The sequence below is a fragment of the Aspergillus fijiensis genome (assembly GCF_003184825.1).
Source record: "Aspergillus fijiensis CBS 313.89 unplaced genomic scaffold BO72scaffold_33, whole genome shotgun sequence".
Classification (NCBI taxonomy): Eukaryota; Fungi; Ascomycota; class Eurotiomycetes; order Eurotiales; family Aspergillaceae; genus Aspergillus; species Aspergillus fijiensis.
The window spans coordinates 298603-318080 of NW_024469009.1; the positions used below are offsets into that span (position 1 = coordinate 298603).

Here is a 19478-nt window from a genome sequence, read left to right on the forward strand (position 1 = left end):
TCTATATAATGCATGTATAATATTATTATTATTCATCACTCCGAAATAGGTCTTATCTTCAATCTACAGAAGGATGCCTAGGCTCAGGAGAAGAAGATGAAAATGCCTTAACGCTGCCAATGTGTGATGCACCCCGGCACGGGGAACCTTTATAAATTGCTCGGTCGGCATCAAAGTCAAGTCACGAGCCCGGACCAGCCCTATCTATCACGTTCCACCCCCACCCACCAGAACACCACCCTCATCTCCCCGACAACACCCCAATCTGCTCCATCGGCCACTGCAACCACGCCCGGTACACAGGACCAGGCACCTGCTCATAAATCTGGGAGAGGATGTGCGTGCCCCAGCCGCGCATGCACCAGATCCACTCGAGCTGGTGCATGAGCACACAGAAGTACCCGACGATCACCATCGCCGGCGGCTGGTACTCCTTGAGCGCGAGCAGGAAATCATGCGGCACGCGCAGCAGCCACATGAACACGTCGGCCGTCTCCAGCCGCCACCCCTTCTCGCGACACAGGGTGAAGCAGTGGCTCATGTGGTCGATGGCCTCGGAGTAGATGGCCTTGGCGTGGGGGTCATCGTGGGGCTCGGAGAGAATAAACCGCCGCAGGTCCTCGAGGAAGGCGTGCTGCGTGGCGGCCGCGTCGTCGAAATCGTGGGCGCGCGGTCGGCGGTGCACGCTGAAGAGCAGGCCGAGGGGTCCGTTCTTGAGGGTGTCCTCAGCGACGGCGACGATTGTGCCCGTCCCTTTGATGAGAAGGAGCCAGTTGGCGATTTCGTGGCCTTCCCACAGCAGGAAGTTGCCGAGTTTGAGCGGCTTGGCGCAGCAGATGAAGGAGGAGAGCGCCGAGAAGAGAAAGAGCGGCGTCGCGTTGGTCGGGGTCAGCTGGGCGATGGCCGGGGTGGCCAGGCGCAGGGCTGCGTCGTGGTGCGTGCTGGCCAGGCCGAGGTAGTGGTCTTTGTGTCCCGGGCGGAGGCTCGCGAGGTGTAGCGCGGAGAGCGCGAGGATCGCCCGCAGGGTGTACGGGGCGGTGAAGCCGACCTTGGGGACTTCGACGCGCCACAGCGTCTGCAGGGCCGGGTTGGCGGAGAAGGTGTACGCGGTTGAGGTGGTGTAGTGGTGGAGGAGCTCGAGGTCGGCGATGGCGAGGTCTGAGGTACCGGTTGAGGAGGGTGGCTGGGGTAGGCTGCTGGTTGCGGTGTCATCGGGGGATCCGACGGGTGGACTCCGTCTGCCGCTGGAGTTGGGCGTCGAGTTGCGACTCGATGCGGAGGTGGCTTCGGTCAATGAGGAAGCGGTTTCGGCCATTCGCGTCGAGACCGCAAAGGAACACCGTACGCCATGGCGCATGCAGTTGTCGCACGTCGGCTTTTCCTCGCCACACTGTCGTTCGTGTCAGCATACTGCTCCGGTGATACCGTTGCGAAGGAAGAGGTATGAAGCATCCCACCTTGACTTTCCGGTGCTTACATTGCTGGCACCCGTTACGTGACTTGCGATGAGTCCGGCGTCCTCGGACTGTGGAGCTGGCCGACATTTTCTGTTTGTTGGAGAAGCCCCGCGCAAATCAGTGCCGGCGATAAGATAACCTTGATTGCTCCAGACCCGTTTTCACCGGGTTGAACAATTCTCAATTGGAGATTACTGGGCACCACCGCACTCTGGAGGAGCCAAATCACGTAACAGGGCGAGATGTCTTGGTTGTCATCGCAGCCCAGATGTTTCGCCCGATCATGCAAGTTTTAACGTTGAGGCGATGGATCAAAGTTCGTTTTCTTGTCCCTGGGTCAAGTGGACCCTTTTCTTCTTTTGCCCAGACTTTTCGTCCGAGTCGTCTGCTGCGCGGTTTCACTACCATGGCTGCCTATTCGGAGACCTTTTTGAACTGTGTATGCTACTACTACAGTAGATCCAGAGATGTCCCAGGCATCCAAATTCTTCTGGCGTGAATACAAGCCTCTTTAGATGAGGTTGTTATGGTGGAAGCCTGGATGCTGAGCTATTCTTGGCGCACGCTAATCTCGTCCTGCCGGGTGCAAACACGCCAAACACGGCAGACGCAATGCCGGGTCCACTCAACCTTAAGTTTGATTGGCCACAGATCCTTCCGCCCTACCTAGCGTTTCTTTGCCAAGACCTTTTAGTGATTGAAGGAAGTCAAAATGTGGAAGACATGCCTCAACTATATGATCAAGATAATTAAGCCTGACTGGACTTTCGAGATCTTAGACTCTTGATCTGATTTTTCTCTTATACAGTTCCTAATGTTCCGGTAGGATTTGGATCATTTCACTGGGTTGCAATCTGAATGCTAAACTTGTTGCTTAGCATAGTTGACTTGGAAGGGCTCTATTACTAGGGTGAATTCAGTAAAAAGGAGCCTCTGAGTGGCCTGATGCGGGATCTCTTAATCATTTTATCTTGTCTTCTGAAGTACAGACGCATCTAAATAATGCGTGTCTACGGACATTCAACGTTTCCAAGGCTTGGCATGAAATCCGCATACCCATTCACTATCCCTATACAATCCAAGAAACAATGGCAACCACCTTTCGGCAATAAGAGAGACTTGTATGATACAATTCTGGAAGAACTCCATTGAAGTAAGCTTTCTAGGTAGTGATCAAGCAATAACTCGGCAGAGTAAAATAAACAGCATTCACAATTCAGGATTCAAAACAGTCTATCAATCAGAAAAGCCACACAGAAATCACCGAAACAAAAGTTGCAATATGCATGTAAGAAGGAAACCTCAGAGAAACCCCGACCAGGACTCCACATTTATACCGACGCAGGCGACCCCCGCCGCTCAAGCTGCAGCCCGACCTCCTCCGACCCCACCCGATGATGGCGCACCTCGCTCTGCAGCACCACCGACGGATGAAACAGGTTCATCACCACCATCACCAGAAACATCATCGTCGCATCCAGCACATACAGGAACGCCTCGTGACTGATGACGTACCCGCTGTTGCCCTGCGCAAACTCGATCAGCCGGTACACCGACCGTACCAGGATGAGCCCGCTGACGAGGTAGCACGCGAACAGCAGACCCCGCCAGTCCCGCGGCCAGCAGCTGCCACTCCCGCGATCCGTGGCCTTGTCCGACTGCGCAGTCGGGTGGCTGGCGATGCGCCGGTGGAAGGTGAGGGAGGCGAGCAGGAAGGCGCCGAAGAAGATTAGCTGCACGCAGAGACCGCCGACGATGACCCATTGCCCGATCTTCATGCCGCTCGCGGAGCCGCCGGACATGATTCCGCCGCCTGTTTTGTCTCCGGTGTTAGAATACTGGGGACAGGATAGAGGGGAGGGAGAGGCTACGTGCCTGCTGCTTGGAGAAGGAAGGATAGGACATCCCCCGACACGAAGACCTTGGTCAGCCATTTTACGGGGATGATGCTCAGGTCGGCTGCGTTGACGAAGGTGATGATCCGGGCCAGGACCATGTAGATCGAGGCGGCGTAGAGAGTTGGTGCGAGGAGAAGCAGGAGGGTCTGGATGGCGTAGAGTGTGGTCGATGTCTGGTGGAAGTGTGCTGCCGCGCGGGCGATATAGCCGATTATCTGGACTGGAGATTGCTCAGTAAGATTGATGATCTGCCTGAGAGATCGTTCTAACTACTTACAGATTCCTCCGACAATGAACGGGTTGAAGTACTTCGCGTGGGTTTGCACCCGCTGGAAGAGATGGACTGCCGTGGTCAAGAAGAACAGCACAGCGAAGATGACTGCGGCCGGCAGGCTGGGGTCGTACTCGTAGAGCACGAATGTGGATTCGGATCTTGCGGCTAACATGGTGAATCGGTATCAAGCCAAGTCTGGGCGTTGTATGCAAAGAATTGAGGTGTATAATATGGTTTTTAGTTATCCAGAAGTCGATGCACTTTTGTGTCCCTACAATAAGGTCCCAAGTACAGTTAAATATTTATAGCTTAATGCATGTCGCCGATGAGCGTTTGGCTGTTTTTTCCATGGATAGAATCTCGACTTCAGTCAGGAACTAGGCAGTCACATTTTGCCTCCGCTCATCGGGTTCGTATAGATTCAACATGCAAGTTCTTCACGTACGTACACAGATTCATAGTCCCTGGCGGACGATCCGAGCCTGTGGGTCATTTCGCAAAAACCGTTCTAAGCTTAGATCCGAACCCGAGTACGAACCCGAGCATGGCGGACGTCTTGACCCGCTTGATCGCCATGTTCAAACTTTTGTTTCAACCTTTCTGTCCCTTACCTGACGACTCAATTGGCTTTAAAGTGGTTTCTAGCAATGTGTTGGGGTCTCGTCTTGCTCCACTATCGAGCCACGTTCTGGAACCGCCATGCGTCCGGCTGAGGGCACCTGCCGCAATCGATGCGCGGTGTATCGGAAAAAGCTAAATCAATGACACTTTAATTGGTTCTTAATATAGTTCTATTATTGAACTGAAAAGACTAAAAGACAAAAGCATGGTAGCCTAACTTAGATTGCTTGATTGTGAATATAATTCTTCCAACGATCCTTCCACTGTCAACAACCCTTACACTTACATCTCTCCTGAGACGCTGCAACATGGATTCCAAAGAATCTTTGAACATCGAACAAATCCGCATCGTTGATGACTACTCGGATCCACCGCCTGCATATTCGCCCGCGCGTGCTTCAGTCGCGTCCTCAGAAGCGTCCCTCTGGACCATCGAGCCGGACTTTTCCCCTGAGTTTACCAACGATTCACGGGAGCTGGACTACTGCTTTGCGCCGGAAAGTGAGTTGATCGGCCGCCACCTGCTCTTGCTTGTTTAACGATTGCGATCAGAAGATAGCAAGTTTAGTATCAATGCGGACATCACGTCGCGCACGTCTGCTTTCATCCAGGCGTTCATGCGGCCGAGCACGCAGGCTCGATTGGTGAGTGTAGGGTTAAATCGCAGCGAGTCTGGAGGGAGTAGCAGCAGCGTTCCTTCATGTGGTGAACCCCAACCGGAAAGCCCTAACCCGCCACCACTGGACATCGTGGTGATGGTCGTCGATGGTAATGACGCCGGGTGTCCTGTCATTGCTCATCTCAATGCTAAACTCCAGGACAGAATCCATTGACCCCTTCATAAGCATCGCAAAACAACTCCAGCAAGATTCCCACCGGGTCCGGATCGCTGCAGATGTCTCATACGCATCGCGGGTACGAAGTCACGGACTGGACTTCTTCGCCATCCCTCCGATCACCTCATCCCCACGAGTAGGTGTTCCTTCTCGGATTAAGAAAGTAAGACTGACTCTCTGTATAGAGTTACAGTACAGCCAATGGTCAGACTCTCAACTCAGCCGATCACCGAGCGAACCATGTCCGCAACCTCCGCCATTCCCTCTTTGAAGCATACAAACGATGCTGGCAAGCCTGCATTGCGCCATACCGAGATGACGCGCGCCCCTTCATGGCGGACGCGATCATCGCCACCCCAACGGCGCATGCCCACATCCACTGCGCGGAACGTCTATCGATCCCGCTGCAGATCATGTCCGCGACACCGCAGAGCCCTACCAAAGCCTTCCCGCATCCTAGAGCGCGTCTGGATCCCAACGAGGAGATCGATCAGCCGACTGCCAATATGTTGTCTTATGCGTTAATTGAGGAGTCGACGTGGCGTTTGTGAGTCCAGCGATTCTTGTCCAGTGAGAAAAGAGGACTAACATCAGGATACCAGAATCTTGGAGCCCCTCAACATATTCCGACGACAGGTTCTCGGATTGATGAGCATTTCCCCAACTGTGGCGGGAAGGCTGATAATGGACCACGAGATTCCACACACGTACTTCTGCTCGAGGGTTCTGGTTCCGAAGCCGAGGGACTGGGCGATCAATCATGGTGAGCGAATACGCTCTCTGACCATTACAAGAGTTGAATTAACTGGTTGACGTCCCTGCAGAGATGTCCGGCTATATTTTCCACGAAACCGAAGAGTCCGACCGCCCACCGAAGGATCTTGACAACTTCATCTCGTCGGGCGCAGCACCGATTTATCTCATGATGAGAGACCCTAGCATCGTGGACTCGGACTTGCTGGTGACAGTCATCCAGGAGAGTATACTAAATCGTGGGCTTCGGATTGTTGTCTCTGAAGAGTGCCGGCACGTCTGTGCGAGGCTGGACAATCCCAACGTTTACGTTGTCAGCTCCAGCGCCAGCGGTAGGTTCCACGTCTCTACCTTGATGTGGTGTCAGCATCACTCACTTTTCCAAACAGACTGGCTACTCCCCAGAGCATCTCTGGTCGTCCACAACGGGAGCATAGACACCACGAAAACGGCTTTACGGCACGGCAAACCAAGCGTGGTCATCGCACAGACCGACGAGTAACACTCCCCGGGCTCTTATCACGAAACTCCTAGATACTAACTCATCCAGCCACCTTTTAACCGGCCAGACTCTCGCGAAAATCGGCGCCGCCGCCTCGCCACTACGCGCCAACGAGCTCACCTCCGAGACCCTCGCCCAGGCGATCGGCTTCTGCCTCCGCACCGACGTCCAACAGACCACCCGAGCCATCCAGCGACAACTCCTCGACGAGGCCGGGGCCGCCAGCGCCATCAAGTCCTTCTACCGCTGGCTGCCTCCGCAGGTCCAACCCTGCAGCATGACCAAGCAGGACCTGGCCATGTACCAGATCTGGAACCGACCGTCGCAGACCATCTCCCCGGAGGCGGCAGCCGTCCTGCTGCAGGAGCAACGCATCAAGCTTACGGATCTCGTGCTGTAGGCCTCTCCCACATCCGTAACCTGAACCGCCATGAGATGGACCCCCTGACCCGAATGCAGGATCACGCGGTGCCCATATAACATCCCATCCACGCAACCCGCCTCCGAACGTCCGACCAAGGATTACTGGGGGGGAATCTCCCACGCCGCAAAGGATATCGTCAGCGCCTCGGACCTGGTGAGCAAGGTCCCCGGGCTGCGGCAGAAGGTATCACGCCACGACGCAAACATTCCATCTCGATATTGCCGTCTAACTTGATTTTCTGTGGTGCCACAGGATTCCATGCCCGACGGCGGCGACAAGCCCCGCGGCAAGGGCCGACCCAACCTCGCGAAGGACGTCGGGGTCGGGACCGCTCGGTTCTTCGGGAACATCGCTCTGCTTCCTTTTACCAGTTCGTCCCATTTCCCTTTGAATCGTCCTGGGCTGGTGTGTTTTGCTAACGGGCTGCTTGCTAGGTACCGCGTTGGTGGTCAATAGCGTCGCGTACGGGGTGAAGAGCGTGAAGGCACACAGGCAGAACAGCAGTCGCGAGGAAGAGCTCCCCGCCGATGCATTGGATGCGACCCGGGAAAGGGGACCAGGCTCGTCAAAAGCAGAACAAGCAAGACGCGATTCTCGGGAGGTATCATCTTCTACGAACCAGATCCAGCTCAGGAACGAGGAGCACGTGGAGGCGATCTGCCGGCGGCATTTGGATCGTGGGTTTCGGAACGACAAGATCCATAATCTTGAGTTTAGGGGGAATGTGGTTGATGTTTTTGAAAGCGGTTGAGGGGGGGTGGCTGGCGTTAGGAGATTCTGAGCATGTTTGGGCAGTCTGTGTTGGATTATGGTTTGGAAGTGATTATCGAGAGTATTCAATGGGAAGCGAGGCCGTTTTCTGTTTTGTCACCTTCATCTTCCGTAAAAGACTGGTCAAGTACTAACATCATGACCCGAAATATGTTTCTCACTCTCCACAGCAAGTCTCGAGACTGCCAAATCGGATTCGGCTCCTACATCGAGGATTTCATATGCAGGGTGTATAGTCCTCACAGTAGCGTTGAGTGAACAATGCAAGGTGCAAACAGAAAAGGAAAAAAGAGAGAGGAAAAAAAAAAGAAAAAGAAAAAAAAAGAAAAAGAAAAAAAAGAAAAAGAAAAAAAAAGAAAAAGAAAAAAAAAGAAAAAGAAAAGAAAAGAAAAAGAAAAAAAAAAGAAACATGATGTATGCAACAAGTGCGGTGACAGACCTTCAACTGGAACTGGGCAGAAGGGGGAAAAACAAAAAACGATCCCGGTGCGACTCGAACGCACAACCTCTAGTACCGGAAACTAATGCGCTACCATTGCGCCACGAGACCTCGGATGACGTAACTTCACCGTAATGCTCCTAACACCATACCAGCCTGCCGCTGAAGATCAGGTAGTGCCTTTTCTGCTCACTTCTCACTTAACCTGGTGGAAAATGATATCTTCGACATCGTGCGAAAAGGCCGATCGCTCCAACATCATGGTAAGAAAAATGATACCTGCACACTGTGGGAAGAATTGTAGCTGAATTAAAGCCCGGAACAGTGGAGAGGCAGTCTCCACCCGAAGAAGAATCCAGACCCGGGTCGTTTCCGAACAGAAGGACAATGGAAGAGATGATTCAGGTTGAGGGCAACAACTGATGGACACGTAAGAATGCGCATGTGAGCGGTCACTTGTTGAGTTGGAAAGCAAATCTATGCAGCCAGCAGTTCAATAGGTAAGCAATAAGCAGGACGGAGTCAATTGAACACTGCAGAGAAAGTGTCAATGTTACCGCATTCGGAACTCAGATCCCGAGCTGCGGCTCGAGCCGAACAGTTGCAGGAAGTTACTGGCGGTGAATTGTCGAGGCCAACTGGATACTGTAGGCAGAATTCGAGTGGCATAGGCTGAGGATTTGTTATCAGATCATTTGACTAGTACACATTGATCCTGTGGATTGTGAGTCAGCGCAATCAAAGGAGGCGTGGTCGGACTTCGGAACGGAGTGAATACTGCAGTTCAAACTGCGTAGAGACAGAGGGCCAAGACCAACCCTAAGACCGATCGAGAATAACCCCAAATTTGCACTCATCGCCGCTGCGGAAATTTCGCCGCGCCATCGCGTAATCATGCAGTTTCCTCTCTGGCAAGTTCTCCCCCAAATGGCGGTGATACTTCCATTGCCCACCCGGCATTTATACTCCCCATGGCTCGAGGTTGAGATCAAGATCATTTATCCGCTCTTCCCTTCCCTTCAACCCCACCCCTCGGTACTCTCTAGTGATGCTCCGAGACGACATGGAGCGGCCGACTGAGGGTAGTCTACCGTCGGAGAAATCCGACGGGGTGACCACCGCTATAGCTGCGACCAGCCCGGTCGACGATGAAGCCCGCCCTGAAGTCTTCTCGTCCACTGTCCAGGAAATCATGTTTGTCGCCGTGGCGACCATGGCGATCGCCATGTCCTCGCTCGTCAGCGGAGCCGTCACCGTGATAACCGCCGAAGTCCAGAATGATCTGAACATGACCACGGCGGAATTGACCTGGCTCAGCGGTTCCTCATCGTACGCAACCATTCCCCAAGTACCACTAGCCCTAGTATCATACGCTAACCCTGCCCTCCAGATTGGCCGCCGGATCCTTCCTGCTCTTCTTCGGCCGCCTGGCGGATCTCTTCGGTCGCAAGTCCCTCTTTCTAGGGAGTATGGTCCTATTCGCCGTCTTCTCGCTGGCGGCTGGGTTCAGCAAGACGCCGCTGCAGCTGGACATCCTCAACGGGGTGATGGGCCTGATGTCGGCGGCCTCGGTGCCGCCGGGCCAAGGGATGCTGGCCAACATCTACCAACGGCCGTCCAAGCGGAAGAATCGGGTGTTCGCGTGCTTCAGCGCGGGCAACCCGATGGGTTTCGTGTTTGGGAGCGTATTCTCCGGGATCGCGACGCAGATCTTCAACTGGCGCGCCAGCTACTTCCTGCTGGCCATCATCTACGTCGTGGTGGTGGTCGTGGCCGTCTTCAGCGTGCCGGTCGACCACTCGCCCAAGACGGAGATCTCCGTGCAGGCGATCAAGAAATTCGACATCGTGGGCACGTTGCTTACGATCGCGGGGATCGGGATGTTCTCCGGTGCCCTGAGGTGAGTTCCCTTCTTCCGTCTCATCGTCTTTACTGTTTCGTATACTAACCAACAACCAAAAGTCTGGGCTCCGACGCCCCGCAAGGCTGGAAGACCCCCTACGTCCTCGTCCTCCTCGTCCTGGGCGCCCTATTCATGATCGCCTTCGTCTTCTGGGAGAACTGGTACGCCTACCCGCTGGTGCCAATGAGCATCTGGCGCGACCGCGACTTCTCGCTGGTGATTGCCATCCTGCTGCTGGGCTTCCTGGCGTTCCCCATCATGTCCTTCTGGGTCTCGCTGTTCATGCAGCGCATCAAGGGCTACTCGCCGCTCATGGTCGCCGTGCACATGCTGCCCATGGCCATCGGCGGGATCATCGTCAACATCATCGCCGGCCTCATCATGCACCGCGTCTCCAACAGCCTGCTGATGGCCGTCGGCGCCACCGCCTACGTCGGCTCGTTCTTGCTCATGGGCCTCCAGCACTCGGACAGCAGCTACTGGGCGTTCATCTTTCCGGGTTTGGTGCTGGCGGTCGTGGGCGCGGATTTCGAGTTCTGCGTCGCCAACATGTACGTCATGAGCTCGCTGCCCCCCGCGCAGCAGAGTATCGCGGGCGGGATCTTTCAGACTGTCACCAAGTTGTGTGTGACGATCGGGATGGGGATTAGTACGGCGATTTATGATGCGGTTGTCGCGAGGGGCACGGCCACCGGGGGTTACTTCAGGGGCGATCCGATTGAGCCCTATAGTGCGACGTTTTTGTACTGTGCGGGGATCGCGTCGTTGGGGATTCCGTTGTGTGCGTTTTTGAGGATTGGAAGCCAGGGAAATACTGGTGGCAAGGAGGGGTCGGAGGCTGATTCGGAGGCGTTGAGTGAGAGTAGGGGCAGTGTGCTGGAAGAGAAAGCTCGTGGGGAGGTTTGAGGGGGGAGCATTGGGGGCAATAAGGGCAATAACATCAGCGGGGTGAATATAACTATAGACTGTGCTGACGACGGATACCACAACAGCGATGTACCTATTGTTTAATGACTGGAGATTAGAAACACGATAGACTGTTGGTATGGGCTATACCCTATCATTTGTACGCTCAGTAGACCCTTAGATTTGGTAAAGTCCTGCAGTAGAATGTATGAAAATAGATTGTGCCACTGCGAAGAATTAGCGGTGTCTTGCATCTTACTACACCTGAGTCTACATTGTATATCCATTACACCTCCTATACCAACAGTATACAGCCCGGGAGCTGACTGACCAGCGCAGTACTTATAGTATTACTGTTATACTTCACTAACCATCTAGTTCCTATTTAGTTAACATGCCAGGAACCAGGCTACAGTCAATTGCACGAATAAGCATTGCCATGGCCCACTGGTGTGATAAGCACGAGCAGCTAGACTTAATTCCAGTAGCGCCCCCATCCCCTTCCTCTTTCTTCTCAAGCTTCTCACGCTCATACCCCAAGCTACACACTGGAGACTGGTCATCACAACCCTCCCACTCAAAATCATTTCAGCTACAATGACCACTTCCTGGAACAAAGGCACGCACTCCGCCCTCGTCCCACTACCCGAACCCGGGCCCTCCCTCTTCCTCTCCGCCGCGGGCCCCGAACGCCAGAAGCGCAATGGCAGCCTCCCCCCGGCCGTGATCATCGAAGCCGGCCTCGGCAGCTCGCACGTCGAATGGGTCGCGGTGCAGCGCCTGATCGCCGCCCAGGCGCGCGTCTACACCTACGACCGGGCCGGCTACGGGCGTAGCAGCGAACCGCCCTCCCCGCTGCTGCTGCTGCCGCCGACAGCGCACAACCGCGTCCGCGAGCTGACCCAGCTTCTCGACGCGGCGCAGATCCCGCCGCCGTACGTGTTGATCGGCCACTCCTACGGCGGGGTCCTGGTCCGCGAGTTCCTGCGCCAACGCGGCCCCGACGTCGTCGTCGGGATGGTGATCGTCGACTCGCCGCGGGCGCAAACCCCCTTGCCTGCGGGTTGGCCGAGTTTGATGGGGAATTCCGATTACTATGCCATTGTGGGGTTGGATGAGAACGTGGCGGTGACGCCGGAGGAGTATCGGGCGATTAAGGAGGATGAGGTGAGGAATCGGGCGACGGCGGAGGCGGAGTTGGCGCTCATTGCGGCGAGTACCAAGGAGTTGAATGAGGCGATTCCCGAGGGGGTGCAGGCGCTGGGGAACGGAAGGTTGAGTGTGATTTTTGCGAATGAGTCGGTGGATTTTGGGAAGGTTTATGCTTATGGGGTGGAGCATGGGCATGGCTCGGAGGAGGCGAGACGGCGGCTGGCGGAGCGGCTGGCGGTCATGGAGGAGATGGATGAGCGAGGGCAACGGGCTCATCTGTCGCTGTCGAGTCGGAGTCGGTTTGTGTATGCGACAGGCAAGGCGAGGACGCATAATTTGCAGTTGGTTGCACCGGAGGTGATTCGGGATGAGGTGTTTTGGGTCCTGGGGCTGGTGGATTGAGGGTTCCTGGGGATGTTTGGCCAGGTCTGGATAGTATTTTGAGACTGATCAGTCGCATACTGAGGCATTGCACTCTACACTGCTGGGATAACTCTTATACCTTGCAAAATTGTCAAGCTTGAGGCAAACTACACGATGAAAGATGCGACATAGCTATAGTCGAAAATTGACTAAGGCTGCTCAAGAGCATCCTGACCTGCTTTGTGTGTGAAGAACACGTCCGTTCATCCTGGTCAGAAGAAGCTGATATCTCAATTTCAACAATATCCACTTTATGTATCAAGCCCTTCTCAGTAACACGGATGTGCAGGTCGATGCAGATCAAGTTCCAAAGCGATGAGAGAGACAAAGGGTGTGCGCCAGGTCTGATTAGACCCGCAGATCAGGCACTGCTAATCTGCGTGCTTCATGGCACTTGACCAGATATTATCAACGCGGTGAAGGACGACTGGTGATTATCGTGCAGAATCTGGGGCGCGATCACATTTGGCCTTGCGTCGCTGACCGTCAGCACTCACGCTCGGACGGGCGCAATCGGTGAAAATGCAGAGAATGGCGTCGCCATGGCTTCAGGCTACCAAGCTTTTAGACGCACATGCTGCAGAAAGTCCCGGAGTCCGAATGCCAGGTTTGTGGTTTGTTGATGGAACAAAAAGGGATGAAGGGGAAAAGTCGGGGTTTATGAGGGCCGAACTTGACGCCACTTGCAAAGCCTCGCACTTTCTAACCCCCGACCACTGGGTTCTGCAACCCCCGGACCGCTGGTCATGCTCACTGCCAATTGCTTGAAGTGAATGTCTTGGAACGCACTCTTAGCCCCTTGCGGCCCTTTAAAAACCTTCATTTCCCTCGATAAGTGATCTGCCTGCGAAACAGACTCACCACTCGTGCGTTTTCATCCGATTGATTGCGCCCCTGCCTCGCGGAGCGCCGAACACCACGTTATCATGGATCCCCCACGCACATCCACTTCTGCGAGCATCAAGTCAGCTGGTACCAAGAATCCGGAGTTGGTCAATCAGGACAAGGCAGCAGCCAGAAGCGAAGGGGCAGCCAATGCTGGGGGCCCTTCTGGCCCTCCGGGCCCACCCGAGGGTCAATCGAGACTTAGGGTTGTCTGTCTGATTGTCTCGGCCTTTGTCGCCATGTTTCTGGTCGCACTGGACAGAACGATTATCTCGACTGTACGAGCATCCTTTTCTTATGTCCTGTCCTGACTTGACGCTGATGTGTACGCAACTCACAGGCCATCCCCAAAATCACCGATGAGTTCAACTCCTTCGACGACGTCGGCTGGTACGGCAGCGCCTACTTGTTGACATGCTGCGCATTTCAACTCTTGTTTGGCAAGTTGTACAAGCTCTTCTCTGTCAGAACAGTCTTCCTCGCCAGCATTCTACTGTTCGAGGTTGCTTCTGCCATCTGCGGTGCTGCCCCCAACTCCGTGGCCTTCATCGTTGGAAGAGCTATCTGTGGCGTTGGTGCTGCTGGCATTCTCGCTGGAACTGTGAAGCAGTCTGTCCCTATTTCGGAGAAGATATAATGCTAATAGTCCTATGATAGATCATGTGCATCATCCATTCGGTACCTCTGCAGAAGCGTCCCCAAATCCAGGGGCTGTTCGGTGCCCTGTTCGGCATCGCCTCAATCGTCGGACCCTTGATCGGCGGCGCCTTTACATCGAATGTGACATGGCGATGGTGCTTCTATGTCAACCTGCCAATCGGTGGCGCCGCTATGGTCTTCATCGCCTTTTGCCTCAAGGTTCCCAAGCAAGATACTACCAGAGTCTCGTGGACTGAGAAGCTGATACAGCTGGACTTCCTCGGCACTACACTCCTGGTCTCTGGTGTAGTCTGCCTCATTCTGGCACTCCAGTGGGGTGGCCAGACGTATTCCGTAAGTCATCGAGATTGATCCCTTAGACCGCAACTAACACTCAACAGTGGAGCAACGGCCGCGTCGTGGCTTGCCTGGTCCTCGCAGGCGTCCTGCTCCTTTCGTTCATCGCCGCGCAGATCTTCCTTCCCAAGACCGCGACGCTCCCCGTGCGAATCTTCTCGCAGCGCAGCATCATCTCCGGCTTCTGGCAGACCCTCTGTGTGGGCTCCGGAAATTACATTTTCGGTAGTTGATATTCTGTCTGACCGCAAACCATGACACGTCACTGACATGAATTGCAGTATACTTCCTCCCCATCTGGTTCCAATCGATCAAAGGCAACTCCGCCGTGGAGTCTGGCATCCGCCTTCTACCCATGATGCTGGCGATGGTCGTCGGCTCGATCGGCGGGGGCATCACCAACTCCAAAGTCGGATACTACACCCCCCTAGCCATCATCGGATCCTGCATCATGGCCGTCGGCGCGGGTCTCCTCACCACCTTCCAGGTGGACACCGGCGCGGGCAAGTGGATCGGCTACCAGATCATCTACGGATTGGGTCTGGGGCTGTGCTTTCAGGTTCCCAACCTCGCGGCGCAGACCGTCCTGCCGAAGCCCGACGTGCCGTCTGGGCTGGCGCTGATGCTGTTCGGCCAGCTCATTGGGGCGGCGGTGTTCGTGTCGGTCGGCGAGAATATCCTGGCTAATCAGCTGGTGGAGAGGCTGGCCGGGCTGCCGGGGTTTGATCGCGGGCTGGTCACCTCCGGGGGCGTGACGGAGCTGTTGGATGCGATGCCGGCGGATCTGCGTGGTACGGTGCTACATTCGTATAATGAGGCGCTCAGGAGGGTGTTCTGGGCTGGGTTGATCATATCGTGCTTGACGCTGCTGGGCGCCGCGACGCTGGAGTGGAGGAGTATCAAGCAGGGGCAGCCTCAGCCTGATGCGGAGAAGAAGGGGGAGAGTGCAGAGAAGAAAGCGGATGCTGCGGGGGGTCAATAGACTTCGGGGTTTTGTTTATCTTTGATTACTTTCTTGAAAACGGGGAGCAATACGCATCTATTAGCTAGATTTCCCATAGTAATTCTATTCTAACTCAATACATATTCGCTTCTCTGGTTCGGACGGTCTTATCTTTGGTAGATGGCTCTCTATCCGTCGCGCTTCCGACACTACCCTTTCTTTCGAGGACTTTGTAGACAGATTTCACATTCTTTGTTGCTTGTCTGCCCATTCAAGACTATAGAGGAAGCATAACCGTCTCACTGAGTATTCTATATCTGGACTTGGCCACGAGTCCCAAGTTACAAGTATCACGACCAGCAAGATATGGTCTACTATGATCCCAACATTTCCTAAACCCATGGCCGGTCGCATCTTCGAGTGGCAAAGAGAAGAAGTAGATTTTAGGAAAAGGAGGCACTTCCAGTCCTAGTCGGGGGAGAGAAGGTCCGAGCAGGTTTCGCTGCAGGATTGGAGGCTCGGGGATTAGGATGTCCGCCGGGCGCTCATGAGCCGGTAGGCCTAGGGTTGGCCACGCCACATAGATGCCTGGGAAACACAATAGCAGCAGATGTAAAATTATTGAGCTTGATGGCCGAGGTTTGCGTAAGTAAAGGACTCTGGCATTGATGAGGCTAGAGGGGATATACGCTTATTTGATTGATACTGTGTACAAGCACGGCATGAGATATCAGCATCGCATATGCTAGCCCGGAGTTATCACATACCTCGTTTGTTACTACTGAAAACAAGTGGTTGGATATTGATTTGTATCTATGATCTCATACCAAAGATAATAGCAGTAAAAAGCGGCGAATTTCGCGCTCGATCGAGAAAGAGTAGATATGTATTCGAGTATACAGTCACCTACCACTGTTCACGCACAGCGACGCCCCGCGCCTGCTTAAACCACAGCTCGATGAGTTCACGATCAATATCGACATGCATCGCCCTGGGTCCCCACAGCAGAGTCGGATGATACTCGGTGATTATCGCTCCCGGTTCGCCCAGCACCTCCCGGTAAAATCGCACCAGGCAATTTCGGTAGATCACCCCGTAGAAAGGAGACGCCTGGGGAAGAGTGGTCCGGTATGCATGCATGCCCTGGACCAGCTTCAGTTCCAGGTCGTCTTAGCTCAGCTGGTCAACGTGTGGGCCTACCGCTCGCAACGTGCAGCCGATGACGGGCTCTTCTGTGCCAGACAGAAACAATGGGCCGAACAATACATCGCAATCATCCATTGTGGCGGGACTCAGGAGCAAATTTGGACTTTGATTGCCTGTGTTATGAGATAGTCAAGTGATAATTTTGACAGGGCCAGATGGATGGTGGCGTGGCCAAGGCGAGTTGTTAGAATGGTCATGATCATTTTTATAGCCCTCCTGGCCACTAGGAGAACATCACAGATTATTGGGTGGCACACCGTGAAGAGAAGGAGAATTTCATTTACACAAAGGAATTCAACGTACAAAGCTTATGAGCTCCCTAAATGTATGAAAGAAACTCAGCGGGAGGGCGCATCGGGAATGTGCGTTCGCCGCTCACTCTCACTGCTAGGAAAACTCTACCTCCTAGATAACTGTAAAGCGGGTAGTGAAGGTACAGTCAAAACTCTTCTTAGAGTTTGTGGTCTCCAATCTCTCAGCCATCACTTCGTTTGTCCGGATGTGTTTTTCTTCATGCAATTGTACTGCTGGTCGTAATCTCAGTCGTTTGCGCCAAATGCCCGAATGTCCATGCAGGGGTGAAAAATATTACACACCTTAAATTGACTGAACATGGACTGCAAGGCCAATAATGTAAAAAGAGAGTATACAAAGCCCTTCGCTCTTGGCTCCTATACCTCGTACGAGGTGATTTGATTGTGATTCCGCACGTGATGAGGAGGTACTGAACATTATGATGTAGGAAGGATGATATCTTCGGGCTAATGCTTCGACGAGCGGAACGCGTGTTGAGATTCAAGGACCAAGGCCATGCATAAATTACAGTACATGTTTGATGCACGCTTTGAAAATGGGGCTTGACTTGCAAGTCGCACAAAGAGCTGATTCCTTGTTTCCCGGTCAGTGAAGTGCTGCGACGCCAGTGTCGAAAGTCACAGTGCGTGGCGCGAGCATCAGCGCAACTCATTTGCCTCTTTGCAGAGTAGCTATGATATAATGTGTTGCTGGCAAAACAGGACGAACCCACTCGTAGTGGTGTGTGCCTAGTGACAGTGCTCCGAGTGCAAGACCCGGCAACACCTTCGAATCCAGTAACCGAGAACACATCCCAAGCAAAAGTCCATTGGAGGGAAACCTCAGTGATCCACAGACTGAAGCAAAAATCTCCGGTCGCGAGTGTGCAAAAAGGGGCAGACTTGGCTGCTGCCACCGTGCGGAAGGAATCAAGGCAAGGACTTTCGGGCGGGACCGCTGAGGACCTTGCGGGAGTCCGGTGGAGCTCAGCCCTATAGGGCGGTCCATGTGCGCGTTGCCAGCATCTCGTTCTTGGCACCCTCAAATCTTGTTCTGTTGTTCATATCTATGAATCTGTGGTTTCATATCAGATGCACCAGTGACAGCAGCTTTCTGATCATACAAATTGCCAGGCTCAAGAGTCTATCCTCCCTCTGCGATATGGCCACTACGTACGGAAGCACATGCACTGAAATTGTTCTCGAAGTGGAGCAGGCAGCACAAAAAACGGATGCTCCACTCAGCTTCCACTCAATGATCATCGTTTCAGACGCTGACTCGGCAATGTGACAGTTTGCCCCCACTGGGCTGACAGCGTGCGGCCAGTTCCTGTCGACTAAACCCTCCTCGACACCTTGAGAGCCCCGAAAGCGTGTCCATTTATCTAGCCTGCTATCCACCTCTACCCCAAGGTCCTCAGAACGACATCTATAAGACCTACACCATCGGGCCACCGTTCTCAACCATGAGCAGCAGAGCAGCCCAGTCCTCTCCTCCTCCGCAATCATGGCCACCTTCAACGCCTCCGACGTGAACCTCCACACGGCGAGCAAGGAGGACGTGCTCTGCTACTATGCCATCTCGGACAACGAGTACAACGGCCATCTGGGGGCGCGGATCTCCTCCATCTTCGTGATCCTCTTCGTCTCGACCGCCTTCACCTTCTTCCCCGTGGTCTCCAAGGGCCTTCCTAGCTGGAAGATCCCGCACAACGTCTACATCTTCGCCCGCTACTTCGGCACGGGCGTCATCCTGGCCACCGCGTTCATCCACCTGCTGGACCCGGCCTACAAGCGCATCGGCCCGAAGACGTGCGTCGGGGTCTCCGGGTACTGGGGCGAGTACTCGTGGTGCGCGGCCATCGTGCTGACGGCCGTCGTGCTGATCTTCCTCCTCGACCTGGCCGCCGAGGTCTACGTGGAGCACAAGTACGGCATCGAGCGCGACGAGTCGGCCACGAGCGCCTTCATCGCCCAGGACCCCTGCCCCTCCCTGCACAGCACCCATGACGTCGACCCGGAAGGGCGCAGCCGCAGCCGCATCCCCGACGGAGAAAAACCCCTGCCTGCCACCTCCACCTCCACCACCGCCTCGGCCTCAGCCTCCCCCGACGCCGACGCCGACGCGACCGAGAGATCCTTCCGGCAGCAGATCGCCGCCTTCCTGATCCTAGAGTTCGGGATCATCTTCCACTCGGTCATCATCGGGCTGAACCTGGGCGTGACGGGGTCCGAGTTCGCCACCCTCTACCCCGTGCTGGTCTTCCACCAGTCCTTCGAGGGGCTGGGCATCGGCGCCCGGCTGTCGGCCATCCCCTTCGCCCGGCACGCCAAGCTGCCCTACCTCCTCTGCCTGGCCTACGGGCTGACCACCCCGATCTCCATCGCGATCGGCCTGGGCCTGCGCACGACCTACAACCCCAACTCGAAGGAGTCGCTGATCATCCAGGGCGTGTTCAACGCCGTCTCCGCGGGCATCCTCATCTACAGTGCATTGGTGGAGTTGTTGGCCCGCGACTTCTTGTTCGATCCCTGCCGCACGCGCCGGCGGTCCAAGTTGCTGTATATGGTGGGTTGTACGCTGTTGGGGGCGGGGATTATGGGGCTCATTGGGAAGTGGGCGTGAGGGTGGAAGTTTGTCCGCTGGGACTATAGTGGACGAGGGCGGCTGTGGATTGGTGTATATGAAAGTTACTGTTTGCGATGGAAAAGTAATCCGGGATAATCTGTTGTGTGGCTGGCATTGCATCTATAATGGACCAACTCTCGTTTTCTTCCGCTAGTTCTATGTTTCCG

At 54.6% G+C, this 19478-nt stretch overlaps 7 protein-coding genes and 1 non-coding gene across 8 annotated transcripts; 5 read left to right on the forward strand and 3 right to left on the reverse strand.

The window, feature by feature from the left end:
• Window positions 1–38: 38 nt before the first annotated feature.
• BO72DRAFT_528986 (Zn(II)2Cys6 transcription factor) lies at window positions 39–1972 on the reverse strand. Its single transcript, XM_040950215.1, has 2 exons — window positions 1458–1972; window positions 39–1390 (listed from the first exon to the last, which is right to left on the reverse strand). The coding sequence occupies exons 1-2, from the start codon at window positions 1542–1544 to the stop codon at window positions 242–244; spliced, it is 1236 nt and encodes a 411-aa protein (XP_040799971.1). The 5' UTR covers window positions 1545–1972; the 3' UTR covers window positions 39–241.
• An 816-nt stretch (window positions 1973–2788) lies between these two features.
• BO72DRAFT_478506 (RTA1 domain-containing protein) lies at window positions 2789–3801 on the reverse strand (the record flags this gene model as incomplete). Its single annotated transcript, XM_040947513.1, has 3 exons — window positions 2789–3270; window positions 3333–3575; window positions 3633–3801. 3 exons carry the CDS (start codon window positions 3799–3801, stop codon window positions 2789–2791), a joined length of 894 nt encoding a protein of 297 aa, XP_040799972.1.
• A 727-nt stretch (window positions 3802–4528) lies between these two features.
• BO72DRAFT_407258 (glycosyltransferase) lies at window positions 4529–6829 on the forward strand. The gene is made up of 8 exons (XM_040942350.1): window positions 4529–4751; window positions 4803–5018; window positions 5074–5222; window positions 5272–5633; window positions 5689–5849; window positions 5911–6171; window positions 6229–6337; window positions 6390–6829. The coding sequence occupies exons 1-8, from the start codon at window positions 4559–4561 to the stop codon at window positions 6739–6741; spliced, it is 1803 nt and encodes a 600-aa protein (XP_040799973.1). The 5' UTR covers window positions 4529–4558; the 3' UTR covers window positions 6742–6829.
• A 1185-nt stretch (window positions 6830–8014) lies between these two features.
• On the reverse strand, window positions 8015–8086 carry BO72DRAFT_t171. The gene has a single exon. It is a non-coding gene; the product is annotated as a tRNA-Arg (tRNA).
• Window positions 8087–8794: 708 nt separating this feature from the next.
• Window positions 8795–10921, forward strand: BO72DRAFT_449390 (aminotriazole resistance protein). The gene is made up of 3 exons (XM_040945011.1): window positions 8795–9304; window positions 9366–9875; window positions 9938–10921. Exons 1-3 carry the CDS (start codon window positions 9039–9041, stop codon window positions 10782–10784), a joined length of 1623 nt encoding a protein of 540 aa, XP_040799974.1. The 5' UTR covers window positions 8795–9038; the 3' UTR covers window positions 10785–10921.
• A 366-nt stretch (window positions 10922–11287) lies between these two features.
• On the forward strand, window positions 11288–12578 carry BO72DRAFT_449393 (alpha/beta fold hydrolase). Its single transcript, XM_040945012.1, has one exon. The coding sequence runs from the start codon at window positions 11382–11384 to the stop codon at window positions 12336–12338; it is 957 nt and encodes a 318-aa protein (XP_040799975.1). The 5' UTR covers window positions 11288–11381; the 3' UTR covers window positions 12339–12578.
• A 707-nt stretch (window positions 12579–13285) lies between these two features.
• BO72DRAFT_469736 (putative MFS aflatoxin efflux pump) lies at window positions 13286–15222 on the forward strand (the record flags this gene model as incomplete). Its single annotated transcript, XM_040946978.1, has 6 exons — window positions 13286–13331; window positions 13371–13522; window positions 13585–13845; window positions 13902–14237; window positions 14285–14465; window positions 14522–15222. 6 exons carry the CDS (start codon window positions 13286–13288, stop codon window positions 15220–15222), a joined length of 1677 nt encoding a protein of 558 aa, XP_040799976.1.
• Window positions 15223–18049: 2827 nt separating this feature from the next.
• On the forward strand, window positions 18050–19308 carry zrfA (high-affinity Zn(2+) transporter ZRT1; the record flags this gene model as incomplete). The annotated part of the gene is made up of 1 exon (XM_040947970.1): window positions 18050–19308. Exon 1 carries the CDS (start codon window positions 18190–18192, stop codon window positions 19306–19308), a length of 1119 nt encoding a protein of 372 aa, XP_040799977.1. The 5' UTR covers window positions 18050–18189.
• Between the last annotated feature and the right edge of the window lie 170 nt (window positions 19309–19478).